The sequence below is a fragment of the Zalophus californianus genome, chromosome 2, assembly GCF_009762305.2.
Source record: "Zalophus californianus isolate mZalCal1 chromosome 2, mZalCal1.pri.v2, whole genome shotgun sequence".
Classification (NCBI taxonomy): Eukaryota; Metazoa; Chordata; class Mammalia; order Carnivora; family Otariidae; genus Zalophus; species Zalophus californianus.
Window position 1 is genome coordinate 70,222,363 of NC_045596.1, and position 23,700 is coordinate 70,246,062.

At 35.8% G+C, this 23,700-nt stretch overlaps 1 protein-coding gene across 17 annotated transcripts in view; it reads left to right on the top strand.

Annotated features, from left to right (window-relative positions):
• PTPN13 (protein tyrosine phosphatase non-receptor type 13) overlaps positions 1-23,700 on the top strand; it is a 204,841-nt gene that overhangs the window by 135,319 nt on the left and 45,822 nt on the right. For 5 of the 17 annotated variants that reach the window (XM_027600513.2, XM_027600519.2, XM_027600515.2 and 2 more), the window contains 9 exons: positions 1,428-1,590; positions 5,947-6,364; positions 6,505-6,602; positions 8,179-8,235; positions 16,710-16,799; positions 17,320-17,442; positions 17,599-17,730; positions 21,123-21,586; positions 22,622-22,768. In XM_027600513.2, the coding sequence (XP_027456314.2) occupies positions 1,428-1,590; positions 5,947-6,364; positions 6,505-6,602; positions 8,179-8,235; positions 16,710-16,799; positions 17,320-17,442; positions 17,599-17,730; positions 21,123-21,586; positions 22,622-22,768 (1,692 nt within the window). The remainder of the gene's footprint in view (positions 1-1,427; positions 1,591-5,946; positions 6,365-6,504; positions 6,603-8,178; positions 8,236-16,709; positions 16,800-17,319; positions 17,443-17,598; positions 17,731-21,122; positions 21,587-22,621; positions 22,769-23,700) is intronic. The other 12 variants (XM_027600528.2, XM_027600518.2, XM_027600526.2 and 9 more) reach the window with 8 other exon arrangements.

Genomic DNA, 23,700 nt, shown 5'->3' on the forward strand with positions numbered 1-23,700 from the left:
AGAGAGAGAAGCAGATACCCTACTGAGCAGGGAGCCCCAGGCAGGGCTCTATCCCAGGATCCTGAGATCATGACCTTAGCTAAAGGCAGATGCTTAACCAACTGAGCCACCTAGGTGCCCCTGATTACATATTTTTAATAGCTGGATTCTATTTATGGCAAGTGGTACTGGTTTTGTATTTGTAGCTGTGATATAAAGTTTAAGTGAATTTATATAAGCAAAGTCAATTTAAAAATTTATAAATTGGGGCGCCTGGGTGGCTCGTTGGTTAAGCGACTGCCTTCGGCTCAGGTCATGATCCCGGGGTCCTAGGATCGAGTCCCACATCGGGCTCCCCCTGCTCTGTGGGGAGCCTGCTTCTCCCTCTGCCTCTGCCTGCCACTCCCTCTGCTTGTGCTCTCTCTCTCTCTCTCAAATAAATAAATAAAATATTTTTTTTAAAAATTTATAAATTAACAAGATCAGAAATTATGAAGAAGGCACCTGCATGATTGAAGTTTGAGTAATATTCTGTTATTGTGTCATTTGTGAGCCTCACCAAATTTGACTTCTCTGTGGCTATTCCTGCGTTTGAAAACAAGGGACATTAGTAGATAGAGGGAATAATTTACACAGCAGAAGCAGCCGACAGCTGGAGTAAAATCTAATTGGACTTAAGCAGTTCTTCAGAGACATTAGTCTTAGATTCCTGGCATGCTGAATGCTAGTTTTTTAAGATGTACGAATCATCTGCAAGCCTCACCAGAGAGGTTGCAACATTTTGGGATGCCCTCTTTACACAAGAGACGTTTATTTTTCAAGAAACATAGAAGAGATAACACTAACCGATGGTTCTCCTGTTTCCCCTGAATTTGAATGCAAGAATCACTCTGTCTCTAAATATTGATGTGTTTTATCTCTCATCCCAGCAGCCATGTTACCCGGTGCTCTCTATTCTCACATTTTCTTTTAACTTTTCACAATTTCCATCTCAGCCTTCAGGCTGCCAAAATTCTTCCTGACAGAATCACAGCTCTTTTAATAAATCAATTTTTGTTGAATTTCATTTTCTTACCCACGAAGAACATATTTTTGTAATGTCTTTTTCAAACAGTTACGGTATTTGTCAACATTGCAGTAAACTCAAAATACCAATAATCTCATTAAAAGAACTTTTTCCCTTGCTGGTAGCTGGTATACTGTCTGATTTAGGCTACTGTATCTGAAAGTGACAAATGATATTAATTTGATTTATTTGCTGAATCTCTTAAAATAACAGGGTTCTGTTTTCCTATATTTATTTTAGATGCAGGTCAAGGAACACTCATGCTTAACGAGTGTTAAATGAGAAATAAAAATAATATTTGTACTTACTAATTATTGTTTACAGAATTTAGTTATGTGTTAGGAAAACCTCCTAATTATAGTACCCCTGATTAATATTGTAGAAAAAGAAAATCACATTGCAAAATACATCAGATGGAATAAAACATGCCTTCCAGACAGACAACAGTAAGGTGTGCCAGTACCTGCTACACCTCTGCTCTTCCCAGCATAAGTTCCAGCTGCAGATGAGAGCAAGACAGAGCAACCAGGATGCCCAGGATATCGGTAAGGAGAAACAAATTGTGTCAGATGATCAGGGTACGAGCTTGGTTTTTGCCACAAATTTTAAAAGAATTTCCACATCTAGAATGAAAGTTACAATGTGTACAGATGTTAAATGACTAAGTCAGCTTTATAAAAATGCCACAAATGAAGCCAAGATTTCAGCTTCATGTTCATTTTGAAAACTGCACCCCAGATCAGTGAGGGAGCACCTGTTGAAATGTCTATTTTGTGCTAATCATGAGGCTAACTGATGTAAATATGGTATTTGGGTCATTGTCTCTACCCGTAGTAAAGTTAACTACTATTTGGGAAGGTAAGACAAACATACATGAAATAATAATATACATCAGAGGGTCCAGGTTTTAATAACAGATTATATCGTACAGACTACATGATCTACAGCAAGAAGAGGGAGATCAGAGGCCAGAATACTCCAATGGTGACCCCTGAACTGGAATTTGAAGGACAAAAGTAACTAAGTAGGTTGAAGATAAATGGAAGGGCTTTCCAGGTGAGGGTGAAAAAAGAAACAAGGCAGGGGGCAAGGGGAGCATGCACCCAGTGATGTGTTACATAGCATAACAGTTTGGGGTGGCAGATTTCCCACCTGTTAGTTTTACTTGAGTGTGTCCCTCTTCAGCGACTGAGATCAGTAACCCCCATGCCCAGTATAAATGGTCAGAAGAGTGATTTCAGTTCCTTTTGAAAAGGAACCAGCAGAAGTAACTAATTCAGCTCTGAAAAAAAATATCTCCGTCAGAACTGAAATATTTAAAACTTACTCTGCAAGACCACATGAAGAGATTAAAGTTATACAGAATCTAGTTCTGCATAGTAAATTCTTATAGACTTCTGTGAAATACTCCGAAGAATTAGATTTTTTAATTTAATGGAATAGCACTGATGACCTTGTGTAGCAGAGTCCTATGAATTCTGTATCCAAACTTTCTCACATCCTGAAATATTACAAAAAATGTATTCCCTATAGAATCAGACTGGGGTGATGGCAGCTTATGAATAGATGTTTCTCAGCCTTTCAGAGTCAAGATGGTAGGGGTGTATGCTTATTAAAAATGAAGATTCCAGAAACCTACCTGAAATTTGGTGAATCACCATCTTTGGGTATTGGGTCCCTGGAATCTGCATTTTAACTGGCTTTCTGCAGTAATGATTTTAATGCATGCTAAATTATGGTAACTACTGCTGTAAAGTAATCTCATTATTCCTTTTCTTTACCTACTTTGCTCTGCTAAAAAATTGTATGCTCTTACATATTTTAAAAGTGCAGTGAAATATCAAACTTATTAGAGCTATCAGTATTCGTACTTGGACTAATACTCTAGTCAATAACAAACCAAAATTGAACAATTGAAGGTTGCATCATTACAGACGTAGTATAATGTGCTATTATGAAAAAAATCAGAAGACAAAACTACAAAGCCAGCCTTTCATCCTCAGCATTTCTTATACTGAAGAAAAAATAGTATAGTAGTTAATTAACAGCATGAACTCTGGAACCAGACTGCCAGGATCCAAACCTTGCTCTATTACTTATAAGCTCTGAAACCTTGGGTAGGCACTTAAACTCTGCCTTAGTTCCCCATCTATAAAGTGATTATCATAATGATAATACCTACATCGTGAGGTTGTTGTGAAGATGAAATGAATGCATACATGTAAGCACCTTAAAGGTGCCTGGCACAGAGTAAGTATTGAATAAATATTCATTATTGTTATCATCACCATCATCAATATTGTCTTACCACTACTAATAGTAGTATAATGACCCCGTAGGAAAGTAACTGACTTCTAGGAGTCTCATTTTCCTCATCCATGGAGTGGGAATACCCTATGTATCTCACAGGTTTGCACCAAGGAATACACAGCTGTGTATCCTTGAACTCATATGTGAAAGCACTTTAAGACGGTGTTATCTACAGCTTTTCCCAGATTTTGTTAAACCTTCAAAGGAATTATTTTTTTGCTTAAAATGGCTTAGAAGTAACTACCTGCCTACTTAATTAACTGTATTAGACAAGTGAAAATAACTGGTGTTGTCTATAGGAGGTTGATGGGCTGACAAATATATGTTACTTCTATAGCATCATAGAATGTTGGTGCTAGAACCCTAGAGGCCTTTTAGTCCCAAATTTTACTGGGTGAGGAAACAGGTTCAGAGCATAGTGTCTCACCTAAACTCAGAGGTCAAATGAGCCTGGAACCCTGATCTTTTCATTTCTATTTGATGAAAAAACTAATTTGCATAGAATGAACTTAAGATTAATAATCATTTATTGAGCACTTACTACTTGTAAGTAGTAAGAGAGATGATGCTGGGTGCTATGGAATAACAGAAATCAATGAAGTCGCTCTCCTCAAAAGAGCATACAGTTAAGTTGATGATATAAAGAAATATCAAATAGTACAAAGGATTGAACAATTGCACAGAGATTAGGTAGTGTGGATGGCAGATTCTGTGTGGAACTAGCCAACCATTGAATTCAAATCTGAAACACTAGTATTAGGATGTAGGCTCATTCTAAAGTCCTTTCCCATCCTGGCAGTCCATATTGGAGTCCTTTCCAGGTGAAAGGGATAAAGGACAGATCAGATAAATTGATAGTTTATGCTCCCGTCCAGTGAATATATGCACCATTTTAAGTCTTACCCAGGACTAGGCTATGAATGGATTTGACTAGCATAATCTTGGATATTTACAAAGCAGTCTGTCCCTTTTTCTGTCAAAGTGTGGTCTACATTTCCTTAAGGGTGAAGAAACCTGTTGGGTATAAAGGTATATCCTGGTAGTTGAATCTGTGTAAGACCAAGTTTTGCATCTTTGATTACAGTCTGCTCTCAAAGCAAAAGAAAATGGAAATCATGTTATCTGCTCTAATAAAATTATTTTAAGCTAAAGATCATTCTGGGAATTTTTAAACCAATATTTTATTTTTATTCTCATGTTTTAATTTGGTGTCCACTCCAGTTCAGCGAAAGGACATTGAATTTTCCTGTTGACAATGAAACATGTTTATTTAAACTCCATTCTGATGCATTTAAAAAATCTCCTGTGTTTTCCTATCTCTTTATGCCTGAGGTGAACTATTAATTATTAATCTTCCTAGGAATTAGAAGGTAAATGAAACAGAATCTAAAGATCTAAGTCAGCAGCATCATTTGATCTTTTCTTTTTAAAAGGAAGTTTTTGCAGCCATGGTGGTCAAGCTGTATTTCCTTATAGTGTGCAACATAGGGTTGGTACTTCCCAACTTCACCAAACGGGGAGTGCCTTGTAATGTGGATTACCAGTGCATGAACTAAATCATTTGAAATTTTGTGCTCCTGGCCCTTTATTTACATGAAAGGATTTTGATGCTAAAATTCTGTGATACAGTGCTTTTGTTAATAGCCTCAAATGCTCAAATACTACATTGGCTCTCACAAAATAGAATAAGCCAAGCACTTGTCATAGAGTATCTCTAAATTTAGCCTCTAAAAGACTTTGGATGTGTATTTAGGAGTGAAAGGAATTTAAGCATAATGAGAACCCCAGCTCCTTGATCATGTTTATTAACAGAAACCAAAAAAATGAAAGAAGGCAAGTAATACTTGATTTTCCCATGGCTCCTGTGCCTCAGTCCAATCATGAAAAGTCAACCAAGTGGGAAGGTGAGATTGGCATAGTAATGAAATAACAAAAGAAATAATTTTCTGTAAAAGCTTTTGTTTTTTCTCCTCCTCTTTGGTAACAGTTTTATTGAGACATAATTCCCACGCTCTACAGTTCAGCCACTGAAAGTACACAATTCAGTGGTTTTTAGTATATTCACAGAGTTGTACAACCATCACAATCTACCATGAGCTTTAAAAAATATAACAATACTCAACTTTTTCTCTGGGCAAAATTCTCCTCTGCATAGCTTCTTTTTCATGTCAGCCTGTCTAGGCTCCATCTCTCCCTCTCCCCGTCCCTGGCTTGCAGGGATTTTAGCAGAGACACCACTGGGATTGAAATTTCTATGTCAAATGTTATTTTCATTTTTAACTGAAACCCGTAATTGGGAATTTAGAGTCAGCAAGCTTGAAGCCCAAACATTATTAGATGCTCAGGATTCATTAGATCAGGTAGGAAATGCTGACCAGGCTGTGGCTTGAGAAAGCTACAAGGATGGAGAGATGGTTTGAAAACCAAACTCCTTTTTCAGATCCTTGCTTGCCACACTTGGAAAGCTGCTACTTAACGTTGGCAATCAAAACAATTAAAAACTGCATGCTGTATTTTATTTATCGAAATAACTCTTCTCATAAAGGTACTGCGGTGTTTCCATCGTGTAAAGCCATCCTATTTCCTTGTAGAGAGAGCTTCGTTTAGGAGCCTGAATCTCCAAGCAGAGTCCGTTAGAGGATTTAATATGGGACGAGCAATCAGCACTGGCAGTCTGGCCAGCAGCACCCTGAACAAACTTGCCGTTCGACCTCTGTCAGTTCAAGCTGAGATTCTGAAGAGGCTCTCCTGCTCAGAGCTGTCGCTTTACCAGCCATTGCAAAACAATGCAAAAGAGAAGAGTGGCAAAGCTTCATGGGAGGAAAAGCCTAGAGGGATGAGTAAATCGTACCACGATCTCAGTCAGGCCTCTCTCTACCCTCATCGGAAAAATGTCATTGTTAACATGGAATCCCCACCACAAAGCATTGCGGAGTTGGTAGGAAAACCATTACACCAGATGGCAAGATCTGATACAGAATCTTTGGCAGGATTCACAAAACTTAATAAGTAAGAACATAATTACCCAACTACATATTATTTGTAAATTCTACATTTCATACATTTGTTTTTGTTTTGACGTTTTATTATTTTCACCATATTTTTTTACATTGACACATCCCCCTCCTACCTTCCTTTTCCCTCTTTAGTTCAAAGTCTGTTGCAAGTTTAAATAGAAGTCCTGAAAGGAGGAAACAGGAATCAGACTCCTCATCCTTTGAAGACCCTGGTCAAGCATATGTTATAGGTCAGCATAAACAAGCTTACCTTCTTTCTCCCATACCTCATGCTCATAGTGAAATGAAAGAAATAATGTTAGTGACCAATATATTATTTTTGCTTCTATGTCCTAATTGCCAAAGCTGCTTTTGAATATGAAATTTTAGGCTACTTAAAATGTGCCAAGTCAAATCAAAAACTGATTTAACAGGTGATTACTTCAAGGCACAGACTGTTACTTCACTTTCTCTTGGTCACAGTTAAAAACTGTGACAGTCATACTGAGAGAGAACCCAGACAGTCTGGTACCATGGCTTTGGACAGCCTTCCTTTGGATTTTCTATACAAGCCGGTGGCAGTGGGCTCCACTCATACTGTATTTTTTAAAGAAAGGTTTATTTAGGGTACTTTCAGCTTAGCGTGAATGCAGTTATCTCTCAAACCAGATAATTTTTATGAAATGTGCTGTGGTTGGTAGGTAGAAATTCTTAGTTGATTAGAGTTTTTTTTTTTTCCCCAATTCTCCCAGCTAGCTGAGGCATATTAAGTATGTAAGTAAAGAAGTTTATAAACACATACTATCTTATGAGATAAATAGTTCAGGTTTCCTGTTGTTTTATGCATCTTAAAAGGGAAATGCACTGGAATCTTAAAGAAGAGTAGATATTTAAGCACAGAGGTGTGAACTCAGAATAGGAGACAGCTGGGGAGACAAAAGAGAAACAAGGACACCCTCTTCTGCTGCTGTTTTACTGTAATACTAGTTAACTCTCACTTAGACCAACGCTTGATCATTTAATCCTAATTACACAAAGTTAAAAAATATTTTTTTATCTGTAGTTGGATTGAAGATCTGTCGAGTAAATGAAAAGAGAACTCTATAATTGGTAGATATTTACAGAAAGCAACATTACTTTATTAATGTAGGCTTCCACAGCTTTCAGAGATGTTACTAGCATCAATTTAAATTGAATTGGTGAAAGACTTTCAAGAGATAAAAGGCAAGATTTCACTCTATAGGTCACCACCCTATGTGTTGAAAATAGCCTAAGAAGATGCTAGTTCAATCTTTTAGAAAATACTTTTCAAAGAGTATTCATATGTAATGGGATCCCATATAGATTCTAAGCTATTTTCATTAGAAATGCTTTCATCTACATAAAAATCCATAATATACTAGATGAAGAATAGTAAATATTTCATTGAAAAACACAGAATAAAACTCACTCATGAAAGAAAATTTATTTTCCACATTTGTTTTTTGATTAAGATTATTCATTCTTACTGAATATTAAATTTTCTTTTAACATTTAAACAAATGCTTTTAAAACTCAGTTTCATCATTTCATAGTTGACATATCAAAATGTCATTGCCAGAAACAATACATTTGTGTTTAAATTTATTCTGTAAAACAAGCTGATATGCTTAACTTGGACATTAGAAACAGTAAATAAGCCCATTGTGGGAAGACATTTTTCTGGGTGTAAATTAAAAAAAAAAATGTTGCCACCTTAATGTTTTGATTTTTATGAATTTAACAGAAATTACTAATATAGTATCTGATCATTTTATAAACTGTCTAATAATTTAATTTATACCACAGGAATGACTTTGCATAGTTCTGGAAATTCTTCATCCCAAGTACCCTTAAAAGAAAATGGTAGGTTTACAAAATGTTTTTCCCCTCATTTCCATCATATCTTTTCTCTTGTACCTTATGAGATAGTCTTGGACATATTGAAGAGTCTTCAATTCCATGCTAAGGATTTTAGGTCTTACATTGTAGTCAAAGGAGAGTTGTATTTTTCAGCACCATGGTGATATGATGGGACCTGTGATTTAGACTAGATGGTGAACTAGAGAAATGACAAATTATAAATAAGGACACCTGGAAAGCTAAGATAGTTCAGGTATAAGATAATCTTGATTAAAGAGTTTTAACTTAGGCAGTTATTTTAACTGAGGATGCCTGAGCTGGATCTTGAGAGAAAAGGAGGAAATTCAGACAGAATGTTGTGAATATACATTCCAGACCAAGGTCATAACGTGATCAGGCAGGGATACAAGTGAGAGGGTAACAGATCAGGGAACTTTCAAGGGTCTCAGTATGGAGACGTGGGGCCAGAGTGATGCTTGAGAACTAAATAAGGACTAGCTCCGAGTCTTACCCTAAATATTATGGAAAGAATTTGAAGGGGTGCTTGGATGGCTCAGTCGGTTGAGCATCCAACTCTTGGTTTCAGCTCAGGTCATGATCTCATGGGTCGTAGGATCAAGCCCACATGGGGCTCCATGCTCAGCGGGGAGACTTTTTGAGATTCTCTCCCTCTACCTTTGCTCCTTCCCACATGCGCATGGGCGCTCTCTCTCTCTTTCAAATCTTTTTTTAAAAAAGAATTTGGGGGTGCTTGCATGGCTTAGTCGGTTAAGCGTCTGCCTTTGGCTCAGATCATGATCCCAGGGTCCTGGGATGGAGCCCTACATTGGGCTCCCCACTCAGCAGAGAGTCTGCTTCTCCCTCTCCTTCTGCCCCTCACCCTGCTCATGTGCTGTCTCTCTCTCTCTCTCTCTCTCTCAAATAAATAAAATAATTTTAAAAAAAGAATTGAAACATGCAAACAATGAATCATGGAACACTACACCAAAAACTAATGATGTAATGTATGGTGATTAACATAACATGATAAAATAAAATTTAAAAAAAAGAATTGAAGACTTTGTTTACAGTTTAAAAGGAGTCTAAGAAGTAACAAAGTGTAGGGAGAAATTTTGTGTAGTGACTTGAGTCAGTGGATTCAAATTTTTTCATTTAAATTATAAAATACTTTCATCTACATTATCTTATCTGATCTTTCTAACAACATTCATGGGTAGAAAGAACATTTTATTACTGTGTATATACAACTTTCCTCCAAAAATGTTTCAGTCTTACCCTTAAGTTTAGTTATAATTTCCTGAGAGCCAACGCAAAAATGAAGGTATGAGAGTGGGTTGAACCCTATGAAACTGCAGTTTTTGTAGGTTAAAACTGTCAGACACTAAGTGCTATCTTGTATAACTTTAATTTTCTAATAGAAATAACAGCAATTCTTCAAGAGAGGAAAATTTTTCTTGGGTAAAATTGAGTCAAAAAGTAAAAATACACAAAATATCTTAAATACTTAGCAAATGAAGGATTTTTTAATCTAATTTTTTTAATGTATCCTCAAAAAATCTGAGGGGCATACAATGAAGAATAAATCAGTGAGCTTAAACTTGGGCTTAACTTACTAACTCTGGGGCGCCTGGGTGGCTCAGTCAGTTACGCATCTGCCTTCAGCTCAGGTCATGATCCCAGGGTCCTGGGATCGAGCCCCGCATCAGGCTCCCTGCTCAGCAGGGAGCCTGCTTCTCCCTCTCCTTCTGCCTGCTGCTCTACCTACTTGTGCTCTCTCTCTCTCTCTGTCAAACAAATAAAATGTTTAAAAAAAATTACTAAGACCATGATATATAGCTTTATGATGACCAAATGTCTTGCATGGACTGAATTTAGAATAACTCTGTGCCTAAAATAGCTCAATTTTAACAAGTCCATAATGGTAAAAATTTTGACTAATGGTTATTGAGTGCTTACATGTGCCAGGCACTGTTCTAAGCACTTTATGTTTAACCCCTCATTTAATTCCCACAACAATCCTGTGAGTCAGGTGCTAATTTTATTTCCTTTTCACAAATGAGAAACCAAAGCATAGAGAGGTTGAGTTGTGCAGAACGTCATGGAACTGGCAAGTGCTGGAGCCATGATTTGAACACATGATCTCTGTTTCCAGAGCCTGTATTCTAATCTACTCTTTAGACTGTCCTAGCATAATAATGCCTAATCATTTGTAGGTATTGTTTCTCCAAGATAACCTTTTGAAAAAAGCTGGATAATAATCTATTAAAAGATGAGAACCTGAAGTGTGTTTAAACCTAGGTTCTGATGGAAAAGAGTATGAATTTACAGTGGACACCAAATGAGGAACATGTGCAGGGTAGTTGCTCTGTTTAAACCTTCAGAAACCTCATCTTTGGAGGTTAGTGCCCCTTGCTGAGGAAGGTGACCAACTCACCTGCCTGTGGAGATGTACCCCAGTTGGGTTGCAGACAAGTCTGTTTTCTTCGAAATTCTCTTGGAATCTGCCCACATAGTCCTGATTTAGTGCTTTGTTGAGAATCAAGTCTAAGATTCACACAATAGAACATGGAAAACACATTTTTCCAAATAAGGTAACAGCATCCAAAAATTACTTGCCTGTGAATCAAATATAGGACTTCTTATTCTGATTTTAGTATTCTTCCTTGCTGGTCAGGATTATGAGAAGACAATTAGAACTTACCATCAGTTAATATTGAATTATTCATCATTTAATATAAGAACCAACAAGTAGAATTCAATCTTAACCTTTTGTGACTTTCAGAGACCCTTAAGGAATGTGAAACTTGACAAAGAAGATAAAAGAAAAAAAGGCATGAATCTTCTAATAAAACAGAGATATGGGAAGGTTTACAAAAAAACAAAATAAAGAAAATGTAGAACTGATGCAACAATTATGTAAAATTGGTTTTCAGTGTTTCTTCTTAAGAAATATTTCTTAAAGATTTCTTATTTCTTATTTTACTATAAATCAGGATTATTATATAATTGAAAAGTAACTCTTAGCTAAATTTGTCACCTTCCTTCCTATACAAACCACAAAAATGGGGTCAAACACTGGATTCTTAAAAATGAGATGCACTGTTCTTTAGTAAGTACATACACTTACTTTATGAATCCCTAAATCATTTTGCAGATTAGAATATTTCATGCACTGGACTTTCAACCCATAAGGAAGGTCTCTCCTTATATTTGTATGCAAAGATACTCAGTGTATTCTAATCTTCAAAAAAATTTTTTTTCTATTTTTCAGGTCTACATTTCTCTGAAAATTAGTGATGTTGGTCAGTTATCTTTTCCTGTGTGTTGGCCATCTGTCTTTTTGGAAAAGTGTATAATGGGGTCCTGTGGTCATTCTTAAAAAAAAAAAAAAAAAAACAAGGTGCAAAAAACTCATGTAAAGTAGGTTATTCAAGGGCAGAGGAACCTGGTACAGACACTGAAATAAGCTTTTTTCCCAATATTAAGACTGATTATTGGGACGCCTGGGTGGCTCAGATGGTTAAGCGTCTGCCTTCAGCTCAGGTCATGATCTCAGGGTCCTGGGATTGAGTCCCACATTGGGCTCCTTGCTTGGCAAGGAGCCTGCTTCTCCCTCTGCCTGCCACTCCCCCTGCTTGTACTCTCCCTCTCTCTCTCTCTCTCTCTGGCAAATAAATAAAATCTTAAAAAAAAAAAAAAGACTGATTATTGTCCTTGTGAACAATCTCAATTCCAAGTAACAAAATGTTACATAAAGAGATTTTAAAGCACTTTGCTTAGTCAAATGTCCAGGACAAATATAATGTTAATGCTAGATTTTTCCGCATAAGTCTTAATTAGAATACATACAAAGTTGAAAATTATAATAAAAATTGAAGCCCAAAGTGCTCACAAAAGGATTCAACATATACAGGAACTAACCAGAAGCAAAAAATTGAGTCATCTAAATTGAGACTGGAAGGAACTTTAAAGTATATTCAAACTAGCCTTTACATTCTATGGGTGAGTTAAATAAGTCCCAGAGATGTTATGTGGCCCCAATTTTTTCAGCTAATTAGTGCTGGCACAGATATAAAACACCAAAGCTTCCATTATCCCCCTTACCCTACCATTGGAGCAGTTAGTATATTTAGGTGGTATAATAATGAAAAATACCTAGGGCGCCTGGGTGGCTCAGTTGGTTAAGCGACTGCCTTCGGCTCAGGTCATGATCCTGGAGTCCCGGGATCGAGTCCCACATCGGGCTCCCTGCTCGGCGGGGAGTCTGCTTCTCCCTCTGACCCCCTTCCCCCTCGTATAAATCAGCATGTATTTAAAAAAAAAAAAAAAATACCTATCTTTGTTTTTATATCAATATGGTGCTGCTGACCCATCATCTCCAAGATTTGAAATGGGTCTTTTTCCATAGAGTGACTGATGGATTTTTCTAGAGTCTCCTCCTCCTACAGTCCGTTTCCTCGTAGATTGGGTGGCATGGAGCTTCCTGAAAAGGATCTATATCTATAACCAACAGAATCAGTTTTTCTTGCAAAAAAAATTGTTGACTCATACTCGGATTGATTACATGGCTTTGACATTATCAGAAATATGTTCTTATTAGGAAATTTAGTTTAATTGTAGATTTATCTATCATTTGTACAGTTATTTTAGTCAGATTATATATGCCCACATGAATGTTAAGAGAGATGAAAAAGGCAACACGGAAACAAATGTGTCTAATGCAGAGAAGGGTATACAATTTTATTTTCTAAATTTTATATTTAATGATTATTCTAAAGATATTTCCCAGGTTAACATTATTGGGAATGACACCAGCATGTGTTACTTAAAGAAGTGGACATTTCAAGTTGAAGCTCTTTTTCACTTTAAAATATTCATAGAATTTGCTGTGTTCCTGGAGTATACTGATGGGAAAAGAAAATCCTTTTAGGATTTAAAAATATGTACTCCTTCAATACTAAAACTTGTTTTTATATAATCATACAAATACCTCAGAAATCTCTTGATTCTTTGAAATATCTGGCTGCCTTCCTTTGAGATTCATAAATTCTATTCATATCTTTCAGTTTACTTGAGTTGTCCTGTACTATTTACCTCAGATACTTACTTCTCTTGTCATTTTTTTTTTTTTAAAGAAAAAGTATTGTGAACATCTGCATGAATAGAATACATATAGAATACAAATAGAAACTGGGGGGCACCTGGGTGGCTCAGTTGGTTAAGCAACTGCCTTCAGCTCAGGTCATGATCCTGGAGTCCCGGGATCAAGGCTCCCTGCTCGGCAGGGAGTCTGCTTCTCCCTCTGACCCTCCCCCCATCCCGTGTGCGCTCTCTCTCTTTCTCTCTCTCTCTCATTCTCTCTCTCTCTCAAATAAATAAAATCTTTAAAAAAAAAAAAAACTGGGCATGTGCACAGTGACATACAGCCGCACGCCATCCTGACTTCTTTCTGTGCTCACATTAGTAACTTCACTGGGGGTGCGGTGGAGGACATCCCTGTTAAAAAGAGTGGGTTCAAAACTTCCCTTTCCCTGCTCAAGTCTTGTAGTATCACCAAGCTGAAATGTAGCATTTCTTCAGGACCCTTTCTGCCTTCTTTCCATCTCATCTTTTGCTAATACTGCTGTATTATTATTATTACATTATTATGTATCTATTGCTGTATAACCATCTCCATAATCCACTTATTAAAATCTTACCCCATTTCCTTGAAGTCTTTATTTCTGGCAGGAAGAAGCCTCTCCTCTTTTATAGGCCTACCTCATGCCTTCATAATGCAGCTATTTCATTGACTGTGTTAACATTTCTATTAGTCAGGCTAGGTCTTTGCTCTTGTAGCCTGACTGATTCAGCTCACATTTACTATGCACCAGCTTTCATATATATTATTTTATTCTCCCAAATTGCTTAGTGAGAGACTTTGACAAGAAAGTTGTTAGTCAACATTTGAAGGATGAAAGAGGAATCGAATGATTACTCAAATCCTACTGATGAATCCTTGAATATAGAGAGCTGAATCTGTTGCTTCTAGACATAAGTACATTAAAATATTGCACATTTATTATGTGTGTGTGTGTTTTATATACGTATTCTATAATTTCCTAGGAAATTTCTTTTTATACCCACACACACACTTATTAGCCAAATAAGTAATATAAATAACCAATCTTGTTAGTACATACATTGGGGGAAAAAAAGGCATTTTTATTCTTTGAATCAATACCTTTGACTTCTAACAGATACTCCTTAGGCACATTAAGAATATTGATCAGTTTTATAATTGAGGGCAAAAACACTTTGCATAAAGCAAATGGACTTTGTCTTCCCAATGGTGGTAAAAGTATACTTTTAATACTTAACCTAACCTTATCCTCTTATTTGTTTCACATTATTTTATGGGTTTGTCCTGTTGTATTTTGTTGGTTCCAGCTGAAAATTAGAGATACTTGTCTATTTTAGGATAAAAGTATTTTGGATGCTTAGATGATAATATTAAGCTAGGCCTTAACTAATTCATGGACTTTATGCTTATATGTATGTGTATGTACGTGTATACATACATATACATACCCAGTATATAAGGTTCTTCACACCATTGTCCAGTGATTTTTTTCCTTTTGGAATCTTATAAATTAATTAGAAATACTGAATTACTACTACTCTTATTGATTATAACTAACTATAACTAAGTTTTGGTCAACAAAGAAACATGTATGCTACAGAGAGCTAGCCAACTTGCATTAATGCTTAGTGTTTAAGGGATAAAGTTAATTTACTCCAGAGAACAAATGATTGCTGTTATTTTTTCTGATATTAAAGTGATTTATTTCTAGAATATGAAGTATCACATTTGCATCATTTAAGCATTAATACATATTATGTAACAAAATTACTACTTTTTCTTTATAACATATTCATACAGTTTTAAATCCACGGGTAGTCATATGTTGGCAAATAATCTGTAATTTTCAAAAAGCTTCAGTATGCTTAAGAATTATGTGGAGATTAATTTCAAAGTTTTTTATCTTTCCAAGTGTGTTGCATTCATCTACCATCACTACTACCACGTCACACACAAACCAGTTTGAACTATCAAATTATAATTGATATTAGTATGTTAATTTGCTAGAGCTGCTGATACAAGGTCCCACAGTCCTGGGTGACTTAAACAGCAGAAATTTATTTTCTCACAGTTCTGGAGGCTAGAAGTCTGAGATCAAGATGTTGGCAGCATTGATTTCTTCTGCCACCTGTCTCCTTTGCTTGTAGATGGCAGTCTTCTCCCTCTGTCTTCACATAGTCTTCCCTCCGTGTGCACACATGCATGCACATGTCTGTATTCAAATTCCCCCTTATAAGGACACCAGTCCTACTGGATTAGGATTTGCCTTAAAGAACTCATGTTAATTATTTCTTAATCTGTCTCCAAATACAGTTAAGTTCTGAGGTACTGGGAGTTAGGGGTTCAATATATAAATTTGAGGGTGGGGGTAAAGGGACACAGTTCATCCCATAACAGGAAGAGATGAAAGTGTGTGTGCTCATGCATGTACACATGCTCAGATTGCTAAGTACATGAAGTAATTTTATTAACATGACACTTTAGCATATTTATTGGTTTATTTTAGGAGATATTTGTAAGTCATCGATCTACTAAAATAAAAGCCCTCAGTGGAAATAAGAAACAGTAAATTCTAGTTCTGATGCTAACATTTCCTCTATTTAACTAGCCTTTATCAAGTACTGACTAAAGGCATTTTGCTGGGAGTGATACTAGCTGTAATGTTGAACAAGTCATGAACTATTGTTCCTCATCTGCAAAGCTATGATTTAAAATCTCTTTACCTGACTCATAAGATTGCTCCACAAATAAGAAGTAGATGAAAGTGCTTTGAGAACATAAATGTGCTAGCCAAGTCATTATTAACATGATTTTAAAAAGTAAATCCATTTTCCTCTTGTTGCTGCTTTACCATACAACTTACCATGAATATTTTACTCATTACTAATAAAAATGTGAACCACTTAATTAGTGGAAAATTCTTAACATAGTGAGCATTGTCAAGTTCAGGAAGTCAGCCATGATGTAACAGAAAAACTGTCAGAAAACTTAAGTTTAAGGTTTGGGTCTTGCCTGTATGAACTGAGTAAACCTGCTCAAATCATTTAAACTCTTGAGAGTTATTTACTCATTTGTAACTGAAATATACTTATTTCACAGGGAATCATTTATGAGGAATTAACATGATAATATCAGTGGCATGATAATCACATATTGAACCATGTGATGATAATCAGTCCTTTTGTGAACTATAAATCACCATCAACATATAAGATGATGACATAATATTACTTGAAATAGAATTTGAAAGTGACCAAGTAATCTATTAATGAATTTTGTTAACATTTAAATTGGGACAAGCAGTCTTAATCCCTGAGCATGTAATGTTTATTTTAACATTATACTTTTCCAATAGATGTGCTACACAAAAGATGGAGCATAGTCTCTTCACCAGAAAGGGAGATCACCTTGGTGAACCTGAAAAAAGATGCAAAGTATGGCTTAGGTAAGTCACTGAGATTCTTTTTATTTATTTGACAGAGACAGAGCGAGAGAGAGAACACAAGCGGGGGGGTGGGAGAGGGAGAAGCAGGCTTCCGGCCGAGCAGGGAGCTGATGCGGGACTCGATCCCAAGACCCCAGGACCATGACCTGAGCCGAAGGCAGACACTTAACGACTGAGCCACCCAGGTGCCCTAGTCACTGAGATTCTTAAAGGGATGTAAGAATTCAAAGAGAAAAAGTGTATAGTATAATACTGGCATTGAGGCACTAGCCCACTTCGGATCAAGATACTGGTTGCCCACCCACAGCCCCTTCACCTCACCCATCCAGTCAGGAAATGTGAAAGATGAAATGCTTACAAGCAAAACTTCCACTGAATTTAACAGTCCCATTTCACATGTGTTACCTATTTATCATATCTGATAGAAGAATCTCTACACTCTGTGCATTGGACAGACTGCTCATTAGTCATTGAAAGCACCAGTGTCATGAAGATCTTTCTTAAATGTGTTGTTTCATAGGATTTCAAATTATTGGTGGGGAGAAGATGGGAAGACTGGATCTAGGTGTATTTATTAGTTCAATCACCCCTGGAGGACCAGCTGACTTGGATGGATGTTTAAAGCCAGGTACTTTACATCTAGGTAATTTCCTAAGTACTTAACTGACAGGCATGAATTTGCATAGATGGCAAAAGTAGAACTCGGGCAAAACAAAAATAATGTCGGGCAGTGACATATCTAAGACTTAGCATGAATTTCTCTTTGTTTTTGAAAATACTGGATTGTCTATTTTTACAGGAGACCGTTTGATATCTGTGAATAGTGTGAGTCTTGAGGGGGTCAGCCACCATGCTGCAATTGAAATTTTGCAAAATGCACCTGAAGACGTGACACTTGTTATCTCTCAGCCAAAAGAGAAGATACCCAAAGGTAATGTTGTGGATGTTTCTTAGCTGTGTATTGTTTCACTTCTCACAAGAACTTCAATATCATGGATTGGATTAAAGCTCCAATTGGATTTAAGCTCCTTATTTCCTTTCTGAAAATGTAATATATGTAGCTCTGTTTAATATACATTAGTGTAACTTTTCATTCATCACTTCCAAGATTTTCTGTCTCATTCATCTTTAGTACTATATGCATAAAAGTGGATTTATTGTGCCAAATTGATGTCACTTAAGTAAATTTTGAGTACTTGGTGCATTCCATCACTTCATAGGCCAAATCAGAAATAAAATTCTTTACCCTTGTCTAATTAATATAATTATGTAATAGTTATCTATGAAGTCCTATCCTGAACAAGATTGTAAAAAATGAAAGGATAAAAACATCAGAAATTTTAAAACAAGACCATATCATTTTGTCTCATAATTCCTGCCGTTAGCATGTTGTGGAAGAAAAGGCACTTGACCAAGATGAGATGACTTGAGTTTGAGCCATGGTTGGTTTTCGTTAAGGAGGAGACAGTGATCTTGGCTCTGCTTGTCTACCTTGCACAGAGTTGTTGAGGGGCTCAGGTGGCGAGGCAGTGTTTGTGAGAGAAGCACACACAGCACATGCAGTGGGAAGGGCTCCAAAGTCTAAGGTCAGATTCTTTCTCCACTGCTTAACACTGTATACCCTGAGGAAATCATTTGAACTTGCTAAGCCTCAGTATGCTCATATATCAAATGGTGAATACAGAAGTGCTTATCTTGAAAATTAAATGAGATAATACATGTAAAGAATTAGCACATTGCCTGGTACCTATTAAGTACTTAAATGTGAGTTTTAGCTGTCATTATTAACAGCATTTTTCAAAAATGTTCTAGTGCTAATTATGTGCAAGTTACCTTCATCCCAAAGATACAGAGAAATATGTAAAAGAATAGTTCGATATTACCTGAAAAACAAGTTTAGATAGTGAATTTTTGGCATAATTTCAAACAATTATGATATAGTAGAAACAAAAAACAAACATTTCATATAGTATGTTGTGACAGAAGACTTTCTTACATTGTATACAGTTGAGTTATTTTGACTGTGGTTTCTTTTATTCACTAAATGTGTGTGTGTGTGTATATATAAAATATGTACATATATAAATAATATTATCAGTACTTGTTACTTGAACAAACAGGACAAATAGAAAACACCATCACTGCCCAAAAGAGCCTTATAACCTAATTGTAGTCCAGTCATCTTAGGCAAAGGAAGGTGATTACCTTTGAAAATGTAGCATACTCAGAACTATTTAAGCAGCCAAGAACAAAACAAAACCAAAGGGTTATTTTATTCACCCTTTTTTAGCAAAAGAAGCATATGAATTCAGAAGAAACTCATTTTCCCTCTAAATAAAGCTCTAAGGGACTCCCATCTTGATTTTCTTTTCAATAGATATTTTATAGAAAATGCATTCATTTGTTCAACAAATATTTACTGAATGCCTTTGATGTGCAGGACACAGAAACTCTACCCTCATGGGACTTACACGTTGTCAGGGGAGACAAATATTAGTTAGAACAACTACTAAACAAATGTTTCATTGTAATTATGATAAATGTCAAGAAGTCCAAGGTACCAAGAGCATTTAGCAGAGAAACTTTACCTAGTGTAGGGAGCAATAAAGCTTTTTTTTTCAGCAGAATTTCATGTGGTTATTTTATTTTTTTACTATTCATTCTCAATAAAAGTTAAAAGCATAATGTTATAGTTCTCTGACACTTTTTCTTCAGAAAGCTAGATTAATCTTACCATATGTGTAGCTATACTGTAATGTAACTTGAAATAAAACTCAAAGAACCTAGAACATTACCAGCATGTACATTAGGCTATCCCTCTCAAGTATCAGCCACTAAAGAGGAAGGTTTTTATTTTTCTTTATGTTTACTAATGTTTTTAAAGTTATAGAATACATGCTAGTTTGTTAAAATAAATCTAATTTATACAGAAATCAATGAGGTAAAAAGTAAAAGGTCTCTTACCCCATTTTCTAGGGAAACTTTGGTGTCTATGTCACTTTATGTATATTAGAGATAAGTTTTTGAAAAAAAAAATACTGCCTGTATGTGTGTGTATGTATGTGTGTATACACACACACACACATAGACACATAAACACTTTTTTTAAACTAAAAATGCAGGTTTTTTTAAAATCTAAATACCAATTTGCAAGTTGCATACTCTATATTCCGAACATCCATGAATATACACATGTGGCATTATATTTCATGTCATGGGTGTATCAAAATTTAATGTTTTTCTTTTATTGTATATCCAGTTTAGCTATACTTCTTTTACAAATGTGGCTCCAACAAATATACTTATATGTATACCATTGGAAAATGTACATATTCCTAGAGGTTCAATACCTAGAAGTAGATAGCATATGCACATTTAAATTTTTGGCAAGTGCTATCTATTTGCCCAAAAGTTTAGTCAGCCATGTAGATGTGACAGTGTTCTCCTCACACCACCAGTGGTGTGAAAAATTATCAGTTGTTCTCATTTTTGTCAGCCACAGAGGTAGAAAACTGCATTAAACTGCACATCCCTGAGCAACATGAGAATGTCTTTTCATATATTTATTAACTGTATTTCACTCTGAATTTCCAGTCTACTGAAAGTTGTTGCACAGGAGTGTTAAATCTCTTTCTTACTAGCTTTTAGAAACTCTTTATTAGGGATGTTAACTTTTTGATTATTTTTTGTTATTTTTGCAAATGTTTTCTCTCCAGTTGCTCATTCCTCTTTTAAGTTTTCCTTGGTTTCACTTGCTAACATAAAACTCTTAATTTCTTATAAATTTGCATCTGTAGTTTTTTTACTGAAATTTATGATTTGTGTCTTTCTTAGGAAAGCTTTAAATGGCTCTTAATAAGAACTATATTTATAAGGAAATTGGAGTTGCCTTGGTAATTATTTGGAGTCCAAAAAATGCAGTCTGGAAGGACAATATAAAATAAGTAAATAAATAACCATTAAATAAGGATCAAGGAGTTTTGGTGACTCAGATTATTTCTAGTGAGGGAATCAAAGTCTTCACAGAGGAGACTCATTTGAAATAGGTATTGGAGAATGGAAATGGGGAGTTAAGGCAGGGGGATATATGCATTTTTTTAGAAGATGCAATAGGAATGACCAAAAGAGGGGGCAAATGAAACAGAAAGCACCTGCCACATTTGTCAGGTCCTCATTTTGGCTCCAGGCCCTGAATCAGGTGTTGTGAATATGTTACCCTGTGTAAATTCTCCCCACAGTCATTACAAAAGACTCCGCAAGTGTGTAAGCACAGGCATGTGTGTCACTAACCTGTTATTCTCCTTGATGGATTTTGACTTCTAGGGCCTTCTAGTCCTGTGCACATTGCCAGTGGCATGAAAAACTACATGAAGAAACCTTCCTCCATGCAAGACAGTGCTATAGATTCTTCTGAGGATCACTGCTGGCCACATGGTACCCCAAGGCTCATCTCAGAGAGCTCCTTTGGGCTGTCTGGGGGCCTGCGGGAAGGAAGCCTGAGTTCTCAGGATTCCAGGACTGAAAGCGCCAGCTTGTCCCAGAATCAGGTCAATGGTTTCTTTGCCAGCCCTCTAAGTGACCGAACCTGGCAGGAATCACAGCACGGCAGCCCTTCCCCTTCTGTGATATCCAAGACCACTGGGAAGAAGAGGACTTCTACTGACAGTAATCGAAGCAAAACTAAAAAAACAGGCAGTTCTGATGCAACAGATTACTCTGACCGTGGAGATTCAGACATGGATGAAGCTACTTACTCCAGCAGTCAGGATCATCAAACACCAAAAAAGGCATAGTTTAATTTGAATCTCTGGGGTTTTTTTTTCTTTTCATTTAATAAAGCAAACAACAGCAAATATATTACAGAGCAGAATAATCTATAAACTGCTTATGTTATTCTGGAAAGGAGGAATACTTTATGTACTGTGTTACTAACTGCTACTGCATTTGGTGCTAACTGTCGGACAAATTAGCAGCTTTGAATACTAACTCTAAAATGGCTATTATTCTGGAAACTTGCAACCTGGTTACAGAAAGGAATGAAAAATCAGGTTATGGTTATTTTCTACAAGTTGTCTCTTGCATACTTAATGTTTATATTAATAAGAGAATTTAATATCTGAAAAAGTTGTTCCTAAATAGTTGGTATAATGGGCAGTTGACTTTACTGTTGATAGCCTAAATTCTTGTGAAGTTCTGAACATATGAAAATAATAAGAACAACATACAAAATTGCTCATTTCCTAGAAATGATATAAATGTAAACTCATACTCACAAATGGATTCAGCAAAGAACCTTAAGCTATTTATTCACCGAGGAACCAACATTCCTCATAAGAGGGTTATGCCCTTACAAATGGGGCTTAGCTGTTGTGCCTGTGTTTATATTGGATTTGTAAATATAAGCAAAGTAAACATGAAGCCTAATCATCTTAGAGGTCCCAGGTGAAAGCTGCTGCTTGATATATATTGATTTTTAAAGGAAATAGAAATACTTTCTAAATGTGGGAGCATAAAAACATTGGACAAGGATTATATAAAAGCCAGATTTGAACTGGGCTCTGGGCTTCCCTCTGCCTTATCTAGCTGTTTGACCTGAAGCAAGCCCTTTAATCTCTAGACCTCAATTTCCTCAACCATCAACTATAAAGGCATTGGATTAGGTGATCTCTGAGATGGCTTCCAGCCCTTATGATCTTTGAATTTACTCTATCCCTTAATATCTTGCTTTTCCTTAATTTTTCCAAAAAACACATATTGATCTTCCAGTAGTAATTCATTTTGACTCTAACAAGAAATCCTTTTGTTTGTTTTTCTTTGTTAAGGAATCTTCCTCCTCAATGAATACATCCAACAAAATGAATTTTAAAACTTTTCCTTCATCACCTCCTAAACCTGGAGATATCTTTGAGGTTGAACTGGCTAAAAATGATAACAGCTTGGGGATAAGTGTCACGGTACTGTTTGACAAGGTTTTCAAATGTTTTCTCTTCTCCATTTCCAGCAGCCTATTGTATGCCAATTTATTATTTAATTATTTTGCTTCAAAAGGGAAACCTGTCAAATATTTCCCAAATTAAAAATTAAATTATATCTTAAAACTTTTTTTAAAAACGTGTGCTAATGATTTTTCCTGTGGTTTAAAAGAAATTAGACAAATGCTACTCATTTAAACCCCATAGATTTCATAGTGCTTAATCTGAATATAAGACTAAAAAAATAACAAAATTAATAAGTATGTTTTGCATACATTTGACACTTCTGCGTGAGCATCGAATAATATATTTTAACCTACATCATAAATAAATTCTAATGTATATTTACATGCCCTTTCTCTCCATAATATATCTTAGTTGTAAACATGACTAGTATATTAACTTAGAGGTTCCCAAGGAACATACATACATTTACAGTCTTAAAATTACGAGCATAGGCTACTAGATGAAAATACTTTAGAATTCTGTTAATTCTAAATTGTAACATTATCATTTATGACATTTGAAGGATATTGTTAGTTAGGAAAAGTCATTTTAAAACATGGTAGAAATAGCACTATTAACATAGAGGTCAAAAAGAAAACCTAATTTCCAAGCACTTTTAAAAATATTGTAACTCTTTACCTCTTGCCCTTGACTTCTTTAGAATTTTATTGTCTTCATTTTGTGAAGGGAAATAAAAGCTGTGCATCCACAAGAGATAGAGAATCTACTCAATTAGATCTCATTTACAGTATAACAAAACTAACCTACCAAAGCCTTTTAAAATGAAAAAAAAAAAGTTCCTTGACTCATAGATTTGCAAGTTGCAGTTTACCAAATATGATCTGAACTAAATTATTCTATATGCTGTTTCTTCCTGACAGTCATGTTCTCATACTAATTTCGCATAGATGGATTTTGTTTTC